Below are 26,557 nucleotides of genomic sequence, written 5' to 3'. Positions count from 1 at the left end.
TTTGCTAAGGATAATAGCCTCCAGCTCCTGGATACTAGGCTTAATACCTGGGTGAAATGAAGTAATTCTGTACAACAAACCCCTGTGACATGTGTTTACCTATGTAACAAACCTGCACATCCTGCACATGTACCCCTGAAATTAAAAGTTAAAAAAAAATTTTTTTATCAGCATGCAAGAAGAATAGAGTATCTTTCTTTTCTTTTCTTTTCTTTTTTTTTTTTGAGATGGGCTGTCGCTCTGTCACCCAGGTTGGGGTGCAGTGGCACAATCTCAGCTCACTGCAACCTCCAACTCCCGGGTTCAAGCAATTCTCCTGCCTCAGCCTCCCAGGTAGCTGGGACTACAGGCACACACCACCATATCCAGCTAATTTTTGAGTTTTTAGTAGAGATGGGGTTTCACCATATTGGTCAGGCTGGTCTCAAACTCCTGACCTCAGGCAATCCACCCACCTCGGCCTCCCAAAGTGCTGGGATTACAGGCATGAGCCACCACACCGGCCAGAATAGAGTATCTTTCTATACTCCTATAGACAAAGATATTACAAAATTATCATCCTATGAAAAGATAATTAGAGAGTAATCAGCCAAAATAGGTAAGGAGAGAAAGCATTATAGAGATCTGTCAGGTAGTTAAATAATTTTTAAGTAAGCTATTTTTCTAAATTAAAAAAAATAGAAAATTACCATTTGACATATATCAGAGCAGTAAGGCAGTAAGGCAACTCATCAATCCTAAAATTTGTGGGCAGAATATAAGAAATGGAGTATTTACTGTCTCAAAATATTTTCCCAGAAGGTAATAATTAATTACAAAAGGGAAAACAGTAACTTTACAAAAGAGAAACCTGGCAGACACCATCTTAACCGAGTAATCAATGTTATGATTACTGATGAGACAAGCTAAGATTCTTGTGCCTGTTGACATGATGCACTGATACATCAACATCACTTCCATGGAGTTCTTACCAAGAAGGCATATTTTTAAGAAACATCAGACAAACCAAAATCGAGGGCTATCCTACAAAATACCTGAGCAGTGCTCTTCAAAAGGTACCCAGGTCATGAAAAGCAAAGAAATTCTGAGTTTTTTTAGATTAAAAGAAGACTAAGGAGATATTATAGCTAAATATAACATGTGAACCTGAATTGGATGCTGGGCTAGAAAAAGAATAGGACAATGGTGAAAGTTGAATAGTTTATACATTTCATAATTTTTTAGGTTTTTGACATATATCCTTTAAGAGTTGTCTGAGGTCATTCTTTCCATATCCTCGAAATCGCACAAGAGAATTTTATCAGTGTTAATTTCCTGATTTTCATAATTGTACTGTGGTAATTTAAGATGTTACATTAGGGAATTGGGGTGAAGGGTTATAAAACATTTAAAAACCCACATTTTACCTCAATTTATCCACAGTGAAATTTTGCTGTTACCTCAAGTTTACTTAGTAAACAACTTTTTTAAGGGACGGAATTATTTTAACTCTTTCTGTTTTCTATATATAGACTGCCCCTGACTTGACGGTTTGACAGGATTTTTCAGCTTTATCACAGTGTGAAAGTGATATAAATTCAGTATGTTTGACTAACCATGGGGTTATGTCCTGATAAACCCATCATAAGTTGAAAATATCGTAAGCTGAAAGTTTCAATTCCAATTTCTATCTTGAAACTTCTGGAGGCAGTTAAAACTTTAACTATAGGGAGCATGTTTATTCTAATGATTTTTTTAACCTACCTTAAGGTTATTATGAGAACTAAACAAGATGATGCAAGTAAAGTACTTATAACATTGCTTGACAATAAACAGTCTCTCTGAGGTAGATACTATTTATTATTTCTCATTTTACAGGTGAGAAATTTGAGGCTTGGAGATGAAAAATAACTGGCTTAAAGATACATAGGTAGTAAGTGGCAGTAGAAGACTTTGAACTATGTCTGACCACAATGCCATACAGTTTGTCTTCTGTTCTAAAGCATTCTAATTAATGTCAACCCATTCTTAAATCCTTCATTACACACAAAAAAATCAATTTTTTCTCTTTCTCTCTCAATGGCATTTACCATTTTTCTTGAATTTTGGATTTAATGTCATCAACAACAAAAAACACAAGCAAGAACCAGTTATTCAATTACAAAACCAACATTCTGGATGCAGTACAAAAGTTAGTTAACTTAATCACTGATACTCACATCACAAACTGCTTACTTTATTTCTTTAACAATGAAATAGTAGTAACACAATAATTCAGTTGTAACAAAGCCACCAACAGAGCAAAACAAAAACAAAGCTAATTAAGAAGCATTGCTTCAGCTCAAATTAGTTATCTCCTTTAAACAGGAAAAATGACCATTAGTCTAGTGGTTCTCAACCCTGTCTGCACATGAGAGGAATGGAGGGAAACAGGACTGGTGCTTAAAAAAATAGTTATATCCAAGACCCCCTTCAGAACTATTAAATGAGAATCTCTCAAGAGTGAGGCCCAGGCAAAGATTTTTAAAGTGCTGTCAGTGTTGAAAACTACAGGTCTAAGGTAATAAGGAATAAAACCATGCCTCGAAGCAAATCAAAACCAAGAAGCTGATCATATAATACATTTTTTCCTCTAATCCTGGGAAAACCTGGGGAAGCAGGCACCGACTCAGTTTTCATTGTTCTTTATCCATCTTCAGCTGCCCATAGTAGAGCTTAACAAACATCAAATATTGGAAGTTATGCAAACATGCTATCCAAATTGAAATTCTCACTACTTTATATTTAGAAAGCTCTTGTAAAACAATAGCTTTTACAACAATCCGGCCCATCTTAAGTTTGCATAGATGTTCAAGTCAGCTATGTGTTCAACTAACAGAGTCAATAAAATGTATTAGAAAGTACTTTATTAACAACAGTTATTATAAAACAATATTCATTTTATGTACTACAAATAAACTTTTTGGTGCAGATAGGAGGAATATTTGAGTTTTTCCCACCTATTTCTAAAACTGCTAGAATTTCTTTTTATAAGATCAGTACCTTCAATTCTAGAATTTAAACAAAACTTTTTGCTCTAAGAATGCATACATAAAATACTTCCCCTACAACTGTGCTCTATCCTTGACAAATCCTTATTAAGAGGTTCAGTAGTAACTGTAGGTATTTAATGTCAGAACAATCTTTCTTCATTTCTCAGGTTTGGAAATATAACTTCAAGTATGGAAAATAACTTTTTCCTTAAGAATACGAGAATTCACTTAGAGACATCTCCTCAAATCAGCCAATCCCACTGCTTCAGCTCCTTACGTCAGGACTCCATGTCAACCTCAGCCCCTTCATTCCTGCCCTGAAGTGTTGCTTCTGTCAGGGTGTCTTCACTTAAATCTTCAATGTCTGCCAGATCAATAGGAGGCAAAGGATTCCTCCAGTACTGGAAGGTATTATACTGCCAAAATTCTTCATTGTGCTTTAGAGAAAAAAAAGAGAGAAAGTGCATCAGTAGCTTAGAAAAAATTAAGTTTTTTTCAGAAAACAAATTTGTTTTAAAGGCAAACTCATATAAGATTTTGTAGTCTATTTTGTATTTTTAACAAATATACATTTTAAATTTTGTCTCATCTAAGTACTTCATGTACTCAATGAAATCTCTGCATTTTAATATTTACAATTTGTGAAAGTATTTGTTAAATTTAAAGAATTTCCTCCAAGAGCATCTCTTTCCACAGTTTTTCTCCCATTTTTCACCTAAAGAAGATTATCTAAAAAGTCTTAAAATTTTTTATCTTTCAATAAGGAAAATAAGAATTTATTTTAAAAATACAAACACAGACACACTCCTTATAACTTACTTTTGGTCTTGTTCTTAAGGTCTGGTATTTTAAGAGATTTACTTTACATAAGCCAAAATATTTTGAAATCTTCCAAAAAGTATTAGGTTATAAACATGATGAAGAGCAAGAAAATGTTAAACTGATCATTTTATTAAAGATAAAAAATCAATGCTCAATAGCCACATGACCTAGTGGCTACTGCGCTGGACAGCACAGGTCTGTAAGAAAGTCTCATTAGGAAATTCATTGTCTTCTATCCTGAGCCTTAAAGAATTAAGTTTTGGGGGAATTTCTTAATATTGGGATAAACACACAATAAGTCAAAAGATATTAAGAAAAATTTCACTTTAATATTTTGGAAAAATCTACTGTACAAATTATCTACTTATAAACATGGACCAAAAAAAGGTCTTTTAATTATGTTAGTAAAACATAGTGACTAAGGGCACACAAACTTTGCCACCAGACAGACCTGGGTTTGCAAGATAACTCCACCGCCCACTAACCCTGATCTTGACCTTATTGATAAAATGGAGGACTGTTGTAAAAATTCAGGCTTGGCATAGTAATTGCTCAATATTGCGAGGTATTATATCCCAATAAGCCTATGAATCATTAATCACTGTCTCCTTAGAGCATTTCTGCTTACTTTCTGTTAAGAATATCTAACAGTTGGCTGGGCATGATTACACCTGTAATCCCAGCACTTTGGGAGGCATAAGGATCGCTTGAGCCCCAGAGTTTGAGACCAGCCCTGGCAACAAAGCAAGACTCCATCTCGATTTATTAAAAACAAACAAACAAAAAACTAACAGTTGAGTCAACACTGACAGCAGTGAATCTACATAGTGACACTAACATGAAAAAAATACATGAATATTTAATGAATACCTGATTTTATTTCTCTAGTCAAAAAACATCTGAAACAGGAAATACCCTGAAGTTCCAGGACAGAAATGACGTAACATTATCCTGCCTAGATTGCATTCTCAATGTAGAAAAAAGGTATTTGAGGTACTATTTCCTAAATGAGGTCCCAAGGGTGTGGGCTGGGACTTTAAGCCCTATTCTGAGCACAAAAGAAAACAGGCATTTACTGTATTGAACTGTTTACTTCTTTTTGTTATATTCAATTTTCCCTTGGTAATCAGGTATAAAATCCTTAAAACAAAAAGCCTGTGTCTTTGGAGGCAGGAATGAAAAACAGAAGCTGGAGAGAGCATGTTTGTAAAAGAGAAGTGGCTCCAGAACAAATCTAACAAAAAGAAGGAACAGGAGTGTTACTGGGCTTTCCTCAAAAGAGGGCCTGACAGTGGCTCACGCCTGTAATCCCAGCAATTTGGTAGGCAGAGGCGGGAGGATCGCTTGAGCCCAGCCTGGGTAACATGGCAAAACCCCATCTCTCCAAAAAAAAAAAAAAAATTAGTCCAGCGTGGTGGTGTGCACCTGCAGTCCCAACTACTCAGGAGGCTAAGGTTGCAGTGAGCTGGGATGGTGCCACTGCACTCCAGCCTGGGCATGGAAGCGAGACCCCAAGACCCTTTTTTTTAAAAAAGTAACAGAGAACAAGGGGACTAGTCTTGGTGAAGAAAGAACCCCTGCAGCCAACCTTTTTCCCTGTCATGTGCTTGCAGCGACTACAGGAAGTAGACAGCTGCCAGATCTCGTCACTGCTGTGGGGGAAAAGACAGTTGAGTCTACGACTCTAAGCAAGCATCATCGTTTCAGGCTACTAGAGAACTCTCTTTGCCTACTGTCATTTCCATATTTCCCTCTTATCACTGTGTGGCATACTACACACAGTGTATTCTGGTAGGAGACAAGCCGATGCATGAGTGGAGTACTAAAATGGTCTGACGAGCTTTCAAAAAGTTTTCACACTACACAGTCCCTAATCTCCATATCCATTATGGATGGATGGTTTAGAAGACTATCCATCTGTTTTCAGTTGATTTTAAATATCTGAGAGCAATCTGAAGAAAAAGTTTAAATAAGGCTCATGTTTCAACCATAGGCAAAAAAAAAAAGTCTTTCCCAACTATACAACTCTCGTTATTTTATTGGATTTTTCACATGAACAAGTCATGCCTAAGAAATTCCATTTATTTTTTTGGAAAGGTATTTGAAAACCCTGACATAAGATACTTAAGAAAATAGAAAAACGTTGGGTGGATGCTATCAGATAGCTGAAGAGAATTTGGTGAATTCTGAGAAAGCTGTACTTGGTTCGTCATCTCCCAAGTCCCCTGGTAAGTCATTCAGGACTGTGAAAAAGTAGTATGAATTCCTAAGTCTAGACCAAAGCTGTCTAATAAATATATAATGCTCCAAAAACATAATTTAAAATTTTCTAGTAGCTGTATTTAAAAAGTAAAAGAAACTTCTGGTATTAATTTTAATATATTTTCTTCAATATAGCCAAGTTATTTCATGTATAATCAATATAAAATTGAGCTATTTTATCTTCATTTCTTATTAAATCCAGGAAATTTCATGTATATTTTAAACTTAGAGCACATTTCCATTTGTTCTAGTCATGTTTCAAGTGTTCTTACTGGCTAGCGGCTGGGCAGCAGAGATCTAGGCAAATCGAGGCATGCCTAGATCTTCTCAGGATTCTTAGGTGCAGAGATGAGGCAGGCTCATGTCTTGAATAGAAACCCCCTAATGATTCTCATATACGCCTTAAGGCCCAAATTAATTTTCTTTTTTTCTTTTTTTTTTTTTTTTTGAGACAGAGTCTCACTCTGTTGCCCAGGCTGGAGTGCAGTGGCCCAATCTCAGCTCAGTGCAACCTCCATCTCCCAGGTTAAAGTGATTCTTGTGCCTCAGCCTTCCGAGTAGCTGCGATTACAGGCATGCACCACCACACCCAGCTAATTTTTGTATTTTAATAGGGACAGAGTTTCACCCTATTGGCCAGGCTGGTCTCGAACTCCCGACCTCAGGTGATCCAGCCGCCGTGGCCTCCCAAAGTCCTGGGATTACAGGCGTGAGACACCACGACCCGCCCCCAAATTAATTTTCAACGATACTTTTGCCTAGGATCAGATTTAACACTATGAGTTAAAGCTTTGCCCAAGGTATGGTGGTCCATCCTTTTCTCCAGAAGCTGTACCAGCCTGTAGGACATTCAATTAATCGATGGCTACCACATTGGTCTCCCTCTAGAAAAAGAACTCTATCCCGAATTCTAGACTAATCGTCGTTAAACCCAGGAAGGCCCTCTACACCTTTGTCTGTCGTTTGTCGTTGGGCTGAGCCTATCCCCTCACCGTCCGCGTCCTCAACCATGCTCACAGCCCGCCACGACCCACGGTCCCGTTTCCCTTTTACGGAGCGCGGCGCTGACGCCGCAAGGCCACTTCTATCGCTCCCGACCACGGTCTGTTTCTCCCTCGCCCAGCCCAGTGCTTTCTGCCCATCGGACTCTCGGGGTGTCTTCTAGCGGTCGGCGTCCTCTCCCGGAGAGGTGACCCCTTCTTTTCCCCCCATCAGGCGTCTTAACCTACACAAGTCATGAGTGGGAACCGGCGCGTTTTGGGTGTCGGAGGGAAAAGGCAAGCCCCTTCGCCCCTCAGCCCACCCGCCCCCAGCCCCTACCTGGCGCGATGCGACCCCCCAGTCTCCCCGCTGGGGTCCTGCGCGCCCCGCCCCGTCGTCGCCACCGCCCCCCGGGGGCCGGGCGCCCGGGAGCTCCTCCCCCGGCCCCGGCAATACGGGCGGCAGCGGCAGCGGCGGATCGCCTGTCTCCAGGCCGTGGTCCTCACGCTCCTGGCCGCTCGGGGCGCTGTTGTCCCCGCTGTCACGGCGCTTGCTGGGCGAAGCCGAGGGCTCTGCCATGGTCCCTGCGTCGATTTTGCGCTTTCGGTGCTGCTCGGGGACGCCGAGGGGCTGCCCAGCATGCGCGACCCCGGGCGGCCGGATCCAGAGAGGCGGTGGCGGCGACTGCTCAGCGAAGTCGCAGAGCAGGAGCCGCTTCCAAGGCACGTGGAACGTCACCGGCTCGGCCGCACGCCGCTTGGCCATGGGCCCAGAGGCTCGGGCGGAGCCCGCCAGGCGCGGGAGACCGAGTGCCGATAGCTGCGGGGGCGAAGAGCGAGGACTAAGCGCGTGAGAGAGGGATAGGCCGAAGTCGGGCGAGAAGGGCGACAGGACGCTGGAGGGGGTAGGGCGGGGCGGCTCGCGCACGAGCTAGGGCTGGGGCTCCGGCTCAGAGGCAGCTCCCGCGCTCAGCCCTCGCCGCCGCCGAGATGCGGCCCGGACGTTGAGAAGCAACCGCGAAGCGGCGGAGATTCGAACCTGCGCACAACGTGCGCGGGCGCACTCTGTCTGGCCAGGCGGAGCCGCTGGTTGGTGGAGGCTTGCGGGGCGCGCTCCCGAGCGCCCTCGCGACCGGAAGTGCGCGCCCGGGGGTAGGCGGGAAGGCGGCGGCGGGATTAATTAAAGACCCGATCAAGCGGCCCGCAGAGGGGCGTGACCTTGTTTTCTCAGGAGCGTGGCGGTGGTCTTACTACTATGTTCGGAAAAGCGCGGTACGCTCTAGACTCTTCTATAGGAAATTTAAGGCCTTTAAAATGTGTATTTCCTTCCTCCAGTCAGTGACCACGGGGGCGTCTCTATGAGATTAAGACAGATTATAATAAGAGTTCCAGACCATCCTGGGCAACATAGCAAGACCTCGTCTCTACCAAAAATACAAAAATAGGCCAGACTTGTTGGCCTGACCCTGTGGTCCCGGCTACTCGGGAGGCTGAGGAGGAAGATTCACTTGAGCCCGGGAGGTGGAGGCTGTAGTGAGCCAGAGATCGCACCACTACACTGCAGCCTGGGCAACACAGCGAGACTCCGTCTCAAAAAAAAAAAAAAAAAAAAAAGGTAAAGGATAATACAAGATTTAAATAAAACTAGTGTTTAAGAAGCTTCACAGGCCGGGCGCGGTGGCTCACGCTTGTAATCCCAGCACTTTGGGAGGCCGAGGCGGGCGGATCACGAGGTCAGGAGATCGAGACCACGGTGAAACCCCGTCTCTACTAAAAATACAAAAAAATTAGCCGGGCGTGGTGGCGGGCGCCTGTAGTCCCAGCTACTCGGAGAGGCTGAGGCAGGAGAATGGCGTGAACCCGGGAGGCGGAGCTTGCAGTGAGCCGAGATTGCGCCACTGCACTCCAGCCTGGGCGACAGAGCGAGACTCCTCCGTCTCAAAAAAAAAAAAAAAAAAAAAAAAAAAAGAAGCTTCACAGTAGGTTGTTACTCAAAACAAACGACTGAAGAGGAGTGCGGGCTGAGGGAAGTAGCTAATGCTAACATACAAAACACACACAAATCGAAGTGTATGTTTTGCATGTTTTGCACAGCTGCTGTGGAAGGTGAAGCAGGCAGTACATTCCTGGAAGATCTCTTGATTAAAAACTTAGGGAGGGAGTTACAGACAAAATGTGCAGCTCATCCAAAATAGCTGAGTAGTTGGCAAGAACCAAGCCTGAAGCACAGCTGTCCTTTCCAACTGAAACCTAAAATTGTTGGACTCTTAAATTAGTGTTGGAAGGCTGAGTTCCCTGCTTACTATGGGCGGTGGTCACTAAGGCCATTACAGCAAAATAGTGTTGTCAGGTGAAGTGAGGTGGAGACAACTGCAGTATATTTACTATTTTATTTTATTTTTTTTTTTGAGACAGGGTCTCGGCCGCCTAGGCGGGAGTGCAGTGGTGCCATCACGGCTCACTGCAGCCGGGCCCCACTGAGCTCAAGCGATCCTCCTGTCTGGGCCTCCCAAAGTGCTTGGTTTATAGGTGTGAGCCACCGCATCTGGTCGTATTTACTATTTTAATAGTTTGATAAAGACAGTAAGGAAGAAAATAAGACTATTACCAGTACTTTGAAGAGAAAAACTATCCTCTGTAGAAAAAGTGTGCAAGGAAGATAATTCTATTTTAGTGCTAGGTACTATCTCAGTACTAATTACCCTGTACCCCTGCACCTCAAGGTGGTTGTGAGAGGACAAGTTAATTAGTTATTAACAAGCACAGAAATGGACCAAGTTAGGGTAGTAAGCAATAGCTTTTCTGTTTGGTTTTTACTTTTCTTGTTTGAAATTGGTAACTGGCCAGGTGTGGTGGCTCACGCCTTTAATCCCAGCACTTTTGGGAATATGAGGTGCACAGATCACCTGAGCCCAGGAGTTCCAATACCAGCCTGGCCAACATGGTGAAACCCCATCTCTACAGAAAATACAAAAATTAGCCAGAGGTGGTGCCTTGCACCTGTAGTCCCGGGGAGGCTGAGGTGGGAGGATCATTTGAACCCTGGAGGCAGAGGCCAAGATTACACCACTGCACTTCCAGCCTGGGTGACAGTGTGAGACCCTGTCTCCAGAAAAAAACAAATTGAAAACCCGTCTGTCTCAAACAGAGAAAGAGTTTTGCCATTTTTAAATCAGCAGGAAAGATCTTAATTGTAGCCATCAGGTGCTGTTTGAAATGTTCTGAGTGCCCCAAAATAATGAGTATAGTTTAGCTAATGGTTGGTTCTTTTGTGTTCCTCTTTACAAACGCTTTTTTCAAAATCGTGAAATTTATCATATATGCAAAAGGTTGTATAAAATACACATGTAGTTAAAAGAATGATAGTAAGACATACAGCATTCTGTTTCAGAAGTAGAGTACTACCTGTACTAGAACATGACAAGCTCCCTATGTGCCCCTTCCCCACTGGCACATGCCCTTCCCTTTCCCTCACTCCCGGTAATTACTGTTTTAAATGTTGAGTTAATCATTCATTTGCTTTTTAACTTCTCCATCTGTATGTATATTGCTATATTGCTAAATAACTTTTTTTTTTTTTTTTTTTTTTTTTTTTTTTTTTTTTTTTTGAGACGGGGCTTGCTCTGTTGCCCCGGCTGGAGAGCAGTGATATGATTACAGCTCACTGCACCTGACCTCTCAGGGGCAAGCAATCCTCCCACCTCAGCCTCCTGAGTAGCTGAGACTACAGGTGTACATCACTACACCCAGCTAATTTTTAAAATTTTTTTTGTAGAGCCAGGGTTTTGCCATGTTGCCCAGACTAGTCTCAAAGTCCTGAACTCAAGCAATCTGCCTGCCCTGGCCTCCCAAAGTGTTGGGATTACAGGCATGAGCCACCACGCCCGGCTTAATATATTTTTTGAGACTGGGTATTGCTCTGTCGCCCAGGATAGAATGTAGTGGCATGATCACTGCTCACTGCAGCTTCAACTTCCTGGCCTCAAGCAGTCCCCCTGCCTCAGCCTCCCAAGTAGCTGGGCCCATGGCTTGTGCCACCACACCCAGCTAATTTTTTATTTTTAGTAGCAACAAGGTCTCACTATATTGCCCAGGCTTGTTTTGCTGGGTTTTGTTTTTGTTTTTGTGTTTTTAAAACAGCTTTACCTAGGTCTAAATGACATACAATAACATGCATATAAAGTGTACAATTTGACATTCATACACCTGTGAAACCATAACCACAATCAAGATGATCAAAGTTTTGAGAGCAATCTTTGACATCTTGTTCTTTAGGAGTGTTTCAACTATACTTGGCCCTTTGTTATTCCATAATAGCATCCTCTGTAACATTTAGTTACCCTTTTGGAATTTTGGTTATAATTGCATTGAGATTATAGATCAATTTGGGAAGAATTATTATCTTTACAATACCAAGCTCATTTCCTGTTCAAGGATATAACTATTTAAGTTTTAAAAAATCTCTCAATAAAGTTTTATCTTTCTCACCATAAAGAGCTTATATCTTTGTTAAGTTTATCCCTAGGCACTTTATAATTTTTGTAGACAATATTCTTTTTCTTTTTAAATAACATTTTCTGAGTTTTTGTTGCTGCTGTGGGTTCTTTTTTTTAAGGCCCCAGAAGTAGAATTTGAAATTAGTTTACCCTAAGTTGTAAATAGTACCAGACCCACTTGTTCACGGAATTTGTCCATTTCATTAATCAAATTTGTTGGAATATTTTCTTAGTTTCTCTTTTTCTCATTTCATTGGCTTCTACTAAATTTGGATTTACTTTGCTCTTCTTTCTTTAGCTTCTTCTAATAGAACCTAGGTCACTGATTTTAGTCTTTGTTAGTTTCTTTTTGGAGACAGAGTCGCTCTGGCTGGAGTGAAGTGGCACGATCTTGGCTCACTGCAGCCTCTGCCTCCCAGGTTCAAGCGATTCTCCTGCCTCAGCCTCCCGAGTAGCTGGGACTACAGGTGCATGCCACCGCACCCGGCTAATTTTTGCATTTTTAGTAGAGACGGGGTTTCACCATGCTAGCCAGGTTGGTCTCAAACTCCTGACTTCAGGTGATCCACCCACCTCGGCCTCCCAAAGTGCTGGGATTACAGGCGTGAGCCAACGCGCCCAGCCGTCTTTGTTAGTTTCTAAAATAAATATTTAAAGCTGTAACTTTCCCTGTAGCACTGCTTTGGCTACATCCTACAAATTTTGGTATGTTGTATTTTTATTATCTTTCAGTTTGAAGTACTTTCAAAATTTCCTTTCTTGTTACTCTACCTCCTTCCTATTGTTACGAATTTTATTTTAAGTTAACCTATTGGTATTTACTTAGCTATACCTCTTTGAATTAATAATATGGTTGCCATAAGGACTGTTCATATACATCTTTATTTTTTCACAGTCTACTTCGAGCTAACATTGTACCACTTTATGTAAAACATAAACACCTTGCACTCCTCCCCCTGCCCTATCCAAATGCATTTTTTATTGACCTAATAGGATCTTCTACCTATTCTACATATCCCATAATTTTGTGGATAATAACTCAGAAGTCATTAGTTACAACAAAACAACAAAGAAGGGAAACTTTTTTCTTCTTACTGAAAAAGGAATACACACAAATTTATTCTGCTTATCTTTAAACTTGTGTGTTTCAGACTAACTGAAGCCTCACAGCAGTGTAGGGTGGGGAAGTAGTTTAAAAATTTTTAATTGCCAGACCTTTTACATATCTGATTTGATCCCAAAAACTTTGGGGCAGATTATTGCCAGTTTAACAGATAAACCTGTCCTCTGAGCATCAGATCCATGTGACTTCTCATGAGTCTACCTTACCCACCTTATTTAAAATTGCAACTCACTCTACATTTCTCCTGACTCTTGATTCCCCTCTTTTCCCCCATAGCATGATTACTTTCTAATCTATTATACATTTCACTTACTTATTACTCTTATTGTCTCCTTTTCTAGAAAGTAAGCTCCTTGAAGGTAGGGTTCCAGTTTGTTTTTTGGGTTTTGTCCCCAGTCATATACTCAAAGTGACTAGCATGTTAGGTGCTCAGTAAATATTTGTTGCTTGAATGAGTGTCCATTATTTCCACTTGGGTGTTCTGTAGGCATCTCATATTCCATCCTCCAGTGTCATCAGTCATCTATACAGTACCCATACCAGAAATATAATTGTATTCTTTCATAATCACATTCACTCAGTTTATTCTTTGAATACATATTTTAAGCATCTGCTACAGACCAGGCACTGGGGTTACAACAGTAAAACAAAAATCCCTACCCCATGACTGTCCAAGGAATCTTGGGGGAGACAGACAATAAATAAGTACATCTATCAGGTGGTGCTGAGGAAAAATAAAAATAAAGCAGGATAAGAGGTCAAGATGGGCATCTCTGACAAGACTTTTGGGCCAAGACCTGAGGAAAGTGAGGGGGCAAATCATGTGATCCTAGTCAGATGTAATAGCAAGTATGAATGTCCAAAAGTATAAAATAGCAAAAGCATGAGCAAAGGGCAGCAAAAAAACAAACAAAAAACCCAGTGCTGCCTTTTTCTCAATGTTTTGTTTTGGGTAGTGTCTGTTTCTTCAAGTTCACTAGTTCGTTCTCTTGTACCTTATCTGCTGTTAACCCCACACGCTATTTTTTCGTCTTCCATGATGTACTTTTCATCTCTAGTTCCATTTGGGTCTTTTTTTCTATCTTCCAAATCTAGGTAACTTTTTGAACATACGGAATACAGTTATTCTGTTTTAATGCTTTCTGCTAATTCTAACATCTGTGTCAGTTCTGGTTTGGGTTCACCTGATCTTTCTCCTCTCTATGGGTCGTGTTATCCAGCATACCTGGTATCGTGTTTGTCAGCATACCTGGTAGTTATTGCTACCAGATATTGTTTTACTTTGTTGGGTGCTATTTTTGTATTTCCATAAGTATTCTTGAGATTTATTCTAGGATGCTGTTAAGTACATAGACATAGTTTGACCCATTTGGATCTTGCTTACAAGATTTGTCAAGTGGGACCTGAGCTTTTTTAGTCTAGGGCTAATGATTCCACATTACCAAGGCAAGACTTCTCTGTACCACACCTAGTGCCCTACACATTTTGAGGTTTTATAGTCTGGGTGTGAGAACAAACACTCTCTGGCCCTGTGTGGGCCCTGGCTACTGTTATGATACTTCAGGTGCTTTTTTCCCTCTGGCCGTGGTTCGTTTTCTCACACATGCACTGATCAGTAGTACTCTGAAGATTACTCAAGGGGGACTGTTCTCATATCTCCAGTGTTGTATGTGCAGCTACCAATGTTTGTATCATATTGGTTATTAAAATTTTAATAAGTGATTGTGTTGATAAGGATATGCAGAAACAGATGCTCTCTTTGTTTTAAAGTGTAAGTTAGTATAACCTTTTAAGAGAGCAATCTGGGCGGGGTGTGGTGGCTCACGCCTGTAATCCCAGCACTTTGGGAGACCGAGCCAGGTGGATCACTTGAGGTCAGGAATTTGAGACCAGTCTGACCAACGTGGTGAAACCCCATCTCTACTAAAAAATACAAAATTAGCCAGGCGTGGGGGCACGTGCCTGTAATCCCAGCTACTTGGGAGACTGAGGCAGGAGAATTGCTTGAACCCGGGAGGCAGAGGTTGCAGTGAGCCAAGATCGCACCATTGCACTACAGCCTGGGCAGCAACAAGAGCAAAATTCCATCTCAAAAAAAAAAGGAGCAATCTGACAATATCTGTGAAAATTAAAAAATACACACACACATTCAGAAACTCTAACTCTAGGAACTTATACTCCAGATATACTACTGACAATAGACATAAACAACTATGTACAGGATTATTACATTGTGGCATAATGCTACATAGCAAAAGATTGCAAACAACCGAATGTTACTTACTAGTAAAGTATGGCATATGTTATGTATTAATAAAATTAGTATAATAAATATAATATGTATTTTATGTATAATGGAATGCTGTGCTTTTTTTTTTTTTGAGTCGGAGTCTTGCTCTGTCACCCAGGCTGGAGTGCAGTGGCGCAATCTCAGTTCACTGCAACCTCTGCCTCCTGGGTTCAAGCAATTCTCCTGCCTCAGCTTCCCAAATAGCAGGGATTACAGGCATGCACCTCCACGCCTGACTAATTTTTGTATTTTTAGTAGAGATGGGTTTCACCATGTTGGCCAGGCTGGTCTCTAACTCCTGACCTCAGGTGATCTGCCTGCCCCGGCCTCCTAAATTGTTGGGATTACAGGCGTGAGCCACCGTGCCCAGCCTGTGCTTTTTAACTGAAGTAAATTTGTATTTATGGATATAGAATAATTGTCAAAATACAACAAAAAAAGGTGCAGAGTAGACTCTATTGGTCACAGATATATAGACATTTCTCAGAGATACTGCATGTTCAGTTCCAGACCAACACAATAAAGCAATTATCATAATAAAGTGAGTCTCACAAATTTTTTGGTTTCTCAGTGCAAATAAAAGTTATGCTGGCCGGGTATAGTAGTTTATGCCTGTAATCCCAGCACTTTGGGAGGCTGAGGTGGGTGGATCAGTTGAGCTCAGGAGTTTGAGACCAGCCTGGGCAACATGGTGAAACCCTGTCTCTACTAAAATACAAAAAAAAAAAAAAAAAAAAACCAGGTGTGGCAGTGTGCGCCTGTAATCCCAACTACTCAGGAGGCTGAGACAGGAGAATTTCTTGAACCCGGGAGGCAGAGGTTGCAGTGAGCCAAGGTTGTGCCATTGCACTCCAGCCGAAGCGACAGAGCAAGACTCCATCTCAAAAAAAAAAAAACCACACACACACACACATACACAAATTAGCTGGGCGTGGTGGTGCACACCTGTAATTTCAGCTACTCAGGAGGCTAAGGCAGGAGGATAGCTTTAACCCAGGAGGTAGAGACTGCAGTGAGCCGAGATGGTGCCACTGCACTCCAGCCCGGGCACTAGAGCAAAATCCTGTCTCAAAAAATAAAAGGTGATGCTTACACTATACTATAGTCTATTAAGTGTAAAATAGCATATCAAAAAAAGTACATACTGTAACTTACAAGTAACTTATTGCTGCAAGGTGCTAACAGTTATCTGAACCTGCAGTGAGCCATAATCTTTTTGCTCATGGAAGATGTTGCCTCAATGTTGATAGCTGTTGACTGATCAGGGTGGTGGCTGCTGAAGGTTGGAGTGGCTGTGCAGTTTCTTAAGACAACAATGAAGTTTGCTGCATCAATTGATTCATCCTTTCACAGAAGTATCTGATGCTGTTTGATAGGATTCTACCCATGGAAGAACTTTTTCAAAACAGGAGTCAGTCTTCAAACCCCACCACTGCTTTATTGACTACATTTAAGTATTATTCTAAATTATTTGTTGTTATGTCAATAGGGTTGACAGCATCTTTATCAGGAATAGATTCCATCAAGAATTTCTTTGCTTAACTAGAAGAAGCAACTCTTCACCTTTCAAGTTTTACCATAAGATTGTAGCAGTCCAGTCACATCTTCACTCATAAGCTTTTTTCATGGCATTCCATTGGGTGCTCAAGAAGGGTGGGGGCATACATAGCAGGAGGCTGCTGCGATCCCCCCTGTAAAGCAAAGATATATAGTATAGCTGCCCCTGAGGTGGGGATAGGCACAAAAACCCACCTGTTTCCCTGGTTCATTTTCTGCCAAAAACAGAAGCCTTAAGCCACTGATGGAGGGTTAACAAACATTTTCTCAGGGCAGAAAATGCTTTTGTGGGAGGAATAGAGGCAAAACGTCTCTGCCTCAGAAGGAAGGACAAAGGCAAAGATCTTTCATTTAAGGAGAAAAAGTAGAAGCACAAATCTTAATTTAGAGGAGAGAGACATAAAATAGTTTGGCGCCTAGCATCCTCCACTGATACTACTGGGAGAGGAGTAGGAAATTCCTGCTGAAGACCAGTCATAAATACATGAGGAGCAGGGATAGGAATGCTAAGGACACAATTCTGAGGCCAGGTGTGCAAAGCCTCCCTAAGACTGAGGCTGAGCTAAGACAACAAAGATTCCTTATTGTCTCTACCATGAGCCTAGCACAGACTAACAAGAAAATGCAGTCTACCTCTGAGGGAGGGGCAAGAGCATGGAGAGAGAACGTCTTGGGAGCAAAGGCATACGGAGACAGCTGGAATTGGAGAGGAAGCTGGAACATTGAGGAAAATACCCTCTGGCATCCTGTCCTTTAAGCACACAGGAACAGCTCACTGCTAGAGGAATTTGAAATCTGTGATGTGCTGCAGATAACAGTAAGAAAACATAAACTCAGTTTCTTACAATGCTGACTCAACCTCCCATACCAGCCTAACAGGCATGTATTTATAACCAGACATAAATACTGTTTACCTCAGTTTCTGTTTTTTTCTACACACGATAAATGAAATTCAATATTATAAGACTCAAGGGAAAAAAAAAAAAAACACCTTGTCAAGAGATAATGCAATTAATAGAACAAGACTCAGAGGTGACTCAGATAAAATTTGAATTATCAGTTAAGGACTAACATTAATATACTATATTGAAGGATATAGTGAAATAGGTGGACAACACATTGACGCAGGGTGTTTTAGCAGAGATGAAAACTATAAAAATATAAATGGAAATGCTAGAAATAAAAAGCATGATATCAGAGATGAAAATCCCTTCAACAGGTTCATTAGTAGAATGGAGATAGCTGAGGAAAGATTCAATGTATTGGAAGATACATTTAAAAAGTCATTCTGAAACACTGAGAAAAAAATTACAAAAAAAAAAAAAAAAAGCCCAGTGTGGTGGCTCACACCTGTAATCCCAGCACTTTGCAGGAGCAAGACGGGCAGATCACTTGAGGTCAGGAGTTTGAGACCAGCCTGGCCAATATGGCAAAACCCAGCTCTACTAAAAATACAAAAATCAGCTGGGCGTGGTGGCAGGTGCGGGGAATCCCAGCTACTCGGGAGGCTGAGGCAGGAGAATTGCTTGAACCCAGGAGGAGGAGGTTGCAGTGAGCTGAGATCCCGCCATTGTGCTCCAGCCTGGGTGACAAGAGTGAAACTCTGCTTCCAAAACAAACAAAAACAAACAATAAAAACAGTGCCCAGGAGCTATGGAATAATAACAAGCAGTCTAACATAATAAAAGCCTCAGAAGGAGAAGAGAAAACAGGAAAGAATATTTTAGGAGATAATGGCAAGGAATTTTTCAGAAATAATAACAAAACATCAAACCACAGATCTAACCAGTTTAGAAAACCCCAAACAGGATAAATACCAAAACCAATTAAAGCAGCCAGAGGAAAAAGGAAACACACTCAGCAGGACAAAGATAAGAATTATAGCAGAGTACTCATCAAAACAACAGAGTGACATATTTAAAGAAATAAATCAACCCCCAATTTTGTACTCTGTGAATAAATCTTTGAAAAATAAAAGATGAAATAAAAACTTTTTAGACAAAAGCTGAAAGGATTCACTGTCAGCAGACCTATGATATAAAGTAAGTTCTCTAGGCAGAAGTGTGATGGCAGATAGAAACTTGGATACATACAAAGAAATGACTAGTGCTTTATAACAAGTTATCCCCAAACTTAAGTGACTTCAAACAACATTTTCTCAAGTCTATGGGTTAGAAATTCACCATCAGTTTGGCTGGGTGTTACAGTGTCGCTCATGTGGTTACAATTATGTGGTTGGCTGGGTGTTTGATTATAGGAAGGCTTGCCTGGGGTGGAGGATCCACTTCCAAGCTCATTCAATTCATATGACTCTTTGGAGGAGGCCTAACTTCTTCACCAAGTGGGATTCTCCATAGGGGTATTTCAGTATCTTCATGACATGTCATCTGGCTTCCCCCCAGTGCCAGAGATCTGAGAGAAAATGGAAGATGCAATGTCTTTTATGACCTAGCCTTGGAATGACACATTTCTACCACATTCTATTCATTTAGTAAATTACTACAGCCCACACTCAAGGGAACGGGAATTAGGCTGTTCCCAAGGTAGGAGTATTGAAGAATTTGGGGACATATTTTTAAAGCAACCCACACCAGAAATTATTCAAAAATGACGATAAATATAAAAGATATTTTTTGTTAAAGAATTTAGTCCAAAGCAAAAATATTACCACTGTATTCAGGGGTGTATTACACACATAAAATTAAGATGTATGACAACAGCATAAATGATGCAAGAGAAATTGGAAGTATATTGTTGTAAGGTTCTAACTATACATAAAGTGGTATGCCATTTGAAGTTTGTATAAGTTGAACATATTTTAAAACCTGGAGAAGCCACTCAAACCTTTTTTTAAATAAAGAGCTATAACTAATAAGCCAATAATGGAGATAAAATCAAGAAAATACTCAATCCAAAAGAAAGTGAGAAAAAAGAAAATGGGACAAGTCGAAAATAGCAAAATAGTGAGATTACATTCAACCACATCCATAATTACATTAAAATGTAAACTAATTTCCAGTTAAAAGACATCAGATTGAATAAAAAAACAAGACCCATCGGTCTTCAAGATGGCTGACTAGAGGCATCTGGTACTCAACTTCTCCGTAAAGAACCAAAATAGTGAATAGATAATCACAGTTCGAATAGATCATCTAGGAGAGAACACTAAAATTCAACAGAGAAGTGAACAGGAAACACCTAAAACAAGGAAGGAGAGGGAAGTGAGGCAGCCTGCTCAGCTGGGATTGGCTGGGAGCCTGTAGAGACTTTCCAATGAAGGGAAAGGGTAAGGGACAGACACCCCAGCAGTCCACATTTTTATTGCAGACTCCTACAATCCTAACCACAGGAGAGCCTCCGCAATCCTTGTGGGCCCTGAGACTAACACAGGGAGCTGCTTGAAGACCATGTGATGGTATTGCTCCAGAAAGGGAGCTAAGGCTGAGTCTTGCACACCCTGAGTTTTAAGCAGCTACAGCAAGGTACCATTTTGAGAGCCAGCACCTCCATGTGCCACCAGGCAGCCTGGGGACAGGTTTGCCTAGACTGGCTCTGTACCCCCTAGTCCCCAAGCACACTCTCAGGGGCCCTGCGGATTGCCTAGCTCAGCCCACCGCCATTGACACCTGAGCACTCCTCCCAGGATCCTAAGGTCAGGCCCACCCAACCTGCCACTACCATCACAGATGTCACCCACCTGTATATGCCACCCTGTGAGCCTAGGGACTGGCCCTCCCAGCCTGTCACAGCCACTGCCAATGCTAGCATGGACCACTTGGGAACCAGAGAACTGTCCCACCAGTGCTACTGCCTTGGCTTATGCCATGCTGACTATCCAGGGGCCTGACAAACTGCCTACCTGCTCAGCCCACCACTGTCACTACCAAGCACCCAAGCAAGCCAGCTGGAGGGCCAAGAATCTGCCCATCTGAACCTGCTAATATACCAGTGACAGCATATCCCACCCAGGGGCCAAAGGACAGGCATGCTCAGCCCACTCCTGCCATCACCGAGAACTGAGGACTGGCCCACCTATGTCCCTGTCCACAGCCAAACTTCACCACAGCCTCCACTAAATGGACTCTAAGCCACTAAGAAAATCACGTACACTATTGACACTATTTATACCTAAAGAAAACATACAGAGACTACACTACTGCACACACCCAGAATCAAAGCCACAGTGTCCTACCCAACCAACACCACATATACATCTTCAGGAAAAAGTCCTCCACTATGAAAGCAAATCCAAAAAAATTGGAAGAAGTGACTGTTAGACCAGATGTGCCCAGAAAAATGTAAGGACACAACAAACATGAAAAAGCAGGGAAATATAACACCTTCAAGGGCACACAATAATTCTCCAGCAACAGATTCCAATGAAAAAGAAATTTATGAAGTCCCAGAAAAAGAATTCAAAATAATGATATTAAAGAAGCTCGGCGAGACAGAAGAGCACACAACAAATACAAAAAATAATGAGAAATTTACCAAAGACATAACAATCATGAAAAAAACACCAAATTTTGGAACTGATGAATTCACTGAATGAAATACAATATACACTTAAAAGCTTCAAAAATAGATCAAGCGGAACAAAAAATTGCAGAACTTGCAGACAGGTCTTTTGAAATAACCCAGTCAGACAAAAATAAAGAAAAAAGAATGAACAAAGCCTACATGACATATGGGACACCATAAAATGACCAATATTCAAATTTTTGGTGTTCCAGAATGCAAAGAGAAAAGGGGTAGAAAATCCATTTCATGAAACAGTAGCTGAAAATTTCCCAGGTCTAGTAAGAGATTTAAAGATCCAATACAAGAAGTTCAGAGATCCCCAAACAGATGCGATTCAAAGAGGTCTTCACGACACATGGTCGTCAAATTTCAAAGACAGAGAATTCCAAAAACAGCAAGAGAATAGTGTCTAGTCACTTACAAGGGATCCCCCAACTGACTAAGCAGAATTCTCAATGGAAACCCTACAGGCCAGGAAAGAATGGGATGGTATAGACAATGAGCTGAGAGAAAAAACCGCCAGCCAAGGACGCTACACCCAGCAAAGTTATCCGTCATAAATGAAGGAGAAGTAGTCTTTCCCAGACAAGCAACAGTTGAGGGAATTCATCACACTAGGTGAGCCCTACAAGAAATGTTTAAGAGAGGCCTGGAAGGAAAACAATGATACACACCACCACAAAAACACAAAATTACAAACCCCACTGGTAGAGCAAAGACACAAATGAGGAGAAAGGACGCAAACATTACCACTACAGAAAACCACCAAATCACAATAATAAATAAGAGAGAAAGGGAGGAACAAAGGATATATAAAACAAGTAGCTATCAAGTAATAAAACGACAGGAATTAGCTCTTACATATCAATAATAACCTTGAATGTAAACAGATTAAACTTTCCACTTGAAAGTTACAGGCTGGCCGAATGGATTAAAAAAAAAACATGGCCCACCCATAAGCTGCCTAACAGAAACTCGTCTCACTTGTAAGAACGTATACAGACAAATTAAAGACATGGAAAAAGAGATTCCAATCAAATGGTAATCAAAAGAAAGCAGGGGTAGCTATACTAATGTTAGATAAAACAGACTTTAAGTCAAAAACTGTTAAAAAAGACAAAGAAGGTCACTATATAATGATAAGTGGATTAGTAGAGCAAGAGGATATAACGATTATAAATATATATGTACCCAACATTAGAGCACCCAGATATATAAAGCAAATATTAGATCTAAAGGGAGAGATGGACTGTAACATAGAGTTTGGGACTTCAACATACCACTTTCAGAATTAGACTAACTAGATGGAAAATTAACAAACATTTACACTGCACTTTAGACCTAATGGACCTAAACAGCACATTTCATCCTACAGCTATAGAATACACTTTCTCCTCATCAGCACATGAAGCATTTTCCAGCACAGACCATATGTTAAGCCACAAAACAAGTCTCAACAAATTTTTAAAATAGAAATCATATCAATATCTTCGCAGACCACAATGGGATAAAACAATAAATAAGTAGCATGGGCTGGGCACGGTGGCTCACGCCTGTAATCCCAGCATTTTGGGAAGCCAAGGCGGGCGGATCACGAGGTCAGGAGTTTGAGACCAGCCTGACCAACATGGTGAAACCCCATCTCTACTAAAATTACACAAATAATTAGCTGGGCATGGTGGCGCGGTGCCTGTAATCTCAGCTACTCAGGAGGCTGAGGCAGGAGAATTGCGTGAACCCCGGGAGGTGGAGGTTGCAGTGGGCTGAGGTCACACCACTGCACTCCAGCCTGGGCAACAGAGTGAGACTCTGTCTCAAAAAATATATATATATGTTATATTTTTTATATAATATGCAATATATTTTATATAAGCTATATAATATAATCTATATTATAATCTGTTATAATCTATATTATATAATCTATATTATAATCTATAATATAGTTATAATCTATATTATATCTAATTATGTATATATTAGATATAATATAGATTATCATATATATGTAATTATATACTATCTAGATTATTTATAATATAGATTATATAATATACTATATATAATATATATATGTAGTGTGTGTGGTGTGTGGGAGTGGGGAGCAGACTTGTCTTGCTGTCTTTGTCAGAAATTCTAAGTAAGGGCTGTGTCTTTGTGGATTACCTTCTTTTGTTCTTCCTGCCAGAGATCATGATAAGAGGGTGTTGGGGGTAGGATTAGCTTGAATTTTTTTTTTTTTTCATTATATTCTTCTCCTGTCTGCTCCCTGCTTAGCCCTCCGTTTTCTCATTCCTCTGGTCTTTGAAGACCATTTGGCTGGTCTTCAAAACTGTCATGTGTAGGGTTGACAATGTTGGGGGTAGGGGATCCAGCTTATTTTATTTTCAAGTCCATTCTTGGGGCTGGTGGGGAGGCAAAATGCCCCTCCCTAAGCCCTTAGTGTGTGCCAAGCTTGCTTTTTGATGTTGGCAGTGGAGGGGGAACCTCCCCTCCAGTCTCCAGGGTGGTGACTGAGTTTCCTGTGTCAAACCCTTTAATGGGCACAAAATGGGAGTGCTTGATTTCAGGTTTTTTTGTTTTTTTTTTTTTTATGAATGTCCAAATCTGTGTTTCTCCCTGCCCTCCCAGACTGTGTGGCCAGTTGAAAGTGTCTGGTTTGTGTTCGTCTCTCCCTCATTTCTGGAGCAAGGCCTGAGACCCTGCCACATCTCCTGTGCTCTGTATCCATGCCTCGTTTGGACATTAAAGGTTGACTGATGCAATAATAATAAATCATAATGACGTCTCACTTTACATTAGAATAAGTGTTATTAAAAAGCAAAAAAAAATTACAGATGCTAGTGAGGATGTACAGAAAAGGGAACTCAAACTGTTGGTGGAAATGTAAATTAGTTCAGCCACTATGGAAAACAACAGAGAAAAAAACTAAAAATAGAACTACCATACCACCTAGCAATTCTTCTACTGGGCATTTATCCAAAGGAAATCAGTATACCAGAAGGATACATGCACTCCCATGTTTCTGACAGCTCTATTGACAGCAAAGATAAGGAATCAACCTAAGTGTCCATCAACAGATGAACAAAGGAAATGTGGTCTACATACACAATGGAGTACTATTCAGTCACAAGAGAGAGTGAAATCATGTCATTTACAGCAACATGGGTGGATCTGGAGGACATTAAGTTAAATAAGCCAGGCAGAGAAAGACAAATACTGCATGTTCTCACTCATATGTGGGAGCTAAGAAAGTTGATCTCATGGAGGTAGTGAGTAGAATGATAGCTATCAGAGGATGGGAAGGGCATATGGGTAGGAGTGGCTATGAAGAGAGGTTGGTTAATGGGTACAAACATACAGTTAGATAGAGTAAGTTCTAATGTTTGATACAAAGTTGGGTGACTATAGTTAATAGTTAACAACAATGTATATTTCAAAATAACTAGAAAAGAGGACTTGGAATGTTCCTAATATATAGAAATAAACATTCAAGGTGATGGATATCCCAAATACTCTAAAGTGATTATCGCACATTCTATGCATGTAACAATATCACATGTGCCCTATATAAATATGTACAAATACTATGCATTAATTAAAATTTAAAAAGCAAGACCAAGGTATGTGCTGTTAATGAGAAACCCATTTTAAATATAAGGTAGGTTAAAAGTGAAAAAATAAGGGAAAAAAACAACAGTGCATGCAAATACTGGTAAACTCCAAACAAGGTCTATCAATAGTTTAGTAATAGTATTGTACCAATGTCAACTTCAAGGTTTTAATAATATGGTTACTTAAAATGCTATCTTTGGGGGAAGCTGGGTGAGAGTACACAGAACTCTCTGTATTATTTGTGTAATTTCTCATGTCTTTACCAGCATCTAGGAAACTGTAACAGACTAACTTATCAGATGGTAAATAGGGTAAACTCAAATAGCAGACTTAGCCATTTTGTTGAGAAAGAAAGGATGCTGATAGACATGTATTTCTGGATTAGGAAAGACAAGGCTCTGCAGGCCAGTACAAGAAAATAAGACTCCCAAGATCCAGTAATGAATACTATTGCCCAAAAGGCAGGAGACCCTACTTCTTCCCGTTTATATGCTGAGCTGCTAGAAGCAGGACTGAAATAAGTCACCCAAATAATAACTTCATTGTTGCTCTCTTCCAGGCAGAAAGAAGAAGAAATGTTATAACAGAGCAGCAAGTCCCATGATCCTAGCTAACAGGCGGTATGGCTGTGACTGCTGAGGTGGAGAGTCCTCAAAGGTAAATTAATGTTGTCAGCAATGAAGGCTTCGCTATTTAAATAGAGCTTTGAGTGACCTGAAGACAGAAGTTAATTTGGTTGAATTGAGCATAGGTGGCCACTTAAAAGTGAGTGAAGGAAACGCCTTGCCTAACAGTATAAAGCCAAACACCTGGTTCCTGTCAACAGTCCAACCTGGCTTATAATGAGGACAGGGCTCTGGGTGCCAGGGCGGCCAAGGCTGGAAGACTGCAGGGCAGAACACAGTGGCGTGAGCATGGACAGAAAGGAAGTTTGGATCATAATCCTGAAAAACAATTCTGAATGCCATAATCTCAAATATTGAAATACTGAAAGATCAAAATCCCTGAAGTCTAAAAATCCAGAAAATTGCAATCCCAAAATTTCAAAATCTTGAAAATGTAGGGAAAAAAATCTTAAAAATTATTTAAAATGCATTTATTTACATTTTTAAAAGGGGATTTATTTGAGAAACATAAAAACACAAGAGAACACTGTGTAGGCCACGTCACACAATGAAATAGGCAATAACATATTTTTTGCAAGCATAAACACTCAGGCATACTAATGACAATTGCGTGGATGTAACAATTATGAGCAGATGAACTGTATTCATAAAGAAATGGGTGAAAAAGCTAAATATATAAAAGCATACACCCAGCTTTGTAACTGCAGTCATCTGAAATACAGTGATAGACAACATAAGTCTTCTGACCAGATCAATCAAAAACTTCAATGGGGGCCGGGTGCGGTGGCTCATGCCTGTAATCCCAGCACTTTGGGAGGCCAAGGCGGGCAGATCACTTCAGGTCAGGAGTTCGAGACCAGCCTGACCAACATGGTGAAACCCTGTCTCTACCAAAAATACAAAAATTAGTCGGGTGTGGTGGTAGGCACCTATGATCCCAGCTACTCAGGAGGCTGAGGCAGGAGAATTGCTTGAATCCAGTAGGTGATTACGGTGAGCCGAGATCATGCCACTGCACTCAAGCTGGGGCAACAGGGCAAGACTCCATCTCAAAAGGAAACAAAAAAAAAAAAAAAAAAAAAAACTTGGCTGGGCATGGTGGCTCACGTCTGCAATTCCAGCACTTTGGGAGGCCAACATGGGCGGATCACCTGAGGTCAGGAGTTCAAGACCAGCCTGGCCAACATGGTGAAACCCTATCTCTACAAAAATACAAAAATTAGCTAGGCGTGGTGGTGGGCGCTTGTAGTCCCA

The 26,557-nt window shown here is 41.0% G+C and overlaps 1 protein-coding gene and 1 long non-coding RNA gene across 2 annotated transcripts in view; one reads left to right on the top strand and one right to left on the bottom strand.

Annotated features, from left to right (window-relative positions):
• Positions 1-1,821: 1,821 nt before the first annotated feature.
• On the bottom strand, positions 1,822-8,142 carry C1AH9orf40 (chromosome 1a C9orf40 homolog). Its single transcript, XM_012500788.2, has 2 exons — positions 7,416-8,142; positions 1,822-3,448 (listed from the first exon to the last, which is right to left on the bottom strand). Exons 1-2 carry the CDS (start codon positions 7,839-7,841, stop codon positions 3,290-3,292), a joined length of 585 nt encoding a protein of 194 aa, XP_012356242.2. The 5' UTR covers positions 7,842-8,142; the 3' UTR covers positions 1,822-3,289.
• Positions 8,143-8,194: 52 nt separating this feature from the next.
• Positions 8,195-26,557, top strand: part of LOC105738491 — a 38,651-nt gene continuing 20,288 nt past the window's right edge. The window contains exons 1-2 of the long non-coding RNA XR_001114305.1: positions 8,195-8,347; positions 25,237-25,334. This is a non-coding gene — a long non-coding RNA (uncharacterized LOC105738491). The remainder of the gene's footprint in view (positions 8,348-25,236; positions 25,335-26,557) is intronic.

Source organism: Nomascus leucogenys, chromosome 1a, assembly GCF_006542625.1.
Source record: "Nomascus leucogenys isolate Asia chromosome 1a, Asia_NLE_v1, whole genome shotgun sequence".
Classification (NCBI taxonomy): Eukaryota; Metazoa; Chordata; class Mammalia; order Primates; family Hylobatidae; genus Nomascus; species Nomascus leucogenys.
The sequence above is the reverse complement of the archived record's forward strand: the minus strand, read 5'-3'. Positions and strand labels throughout refer to the sequence as shown.

Excerpts from the sequence above, each read along its gene's own strand:
- C1AH9orf40 (XM_012500788.2), bottom strand. The coding sequence starts at position 7,841 with ATGGCCAAGCGGCGTGCGGCCGAGCCGGTGACGTTCCACGTGCCTTGG. Across the intron at positions 3,449-7,415 it reads GGGGGGTCGCATCGCGCCAG|CACAATGAAGAATTTTGGCA; the intron begins GTAGGGGCTGGG and ends TTTTCTCTAAAG.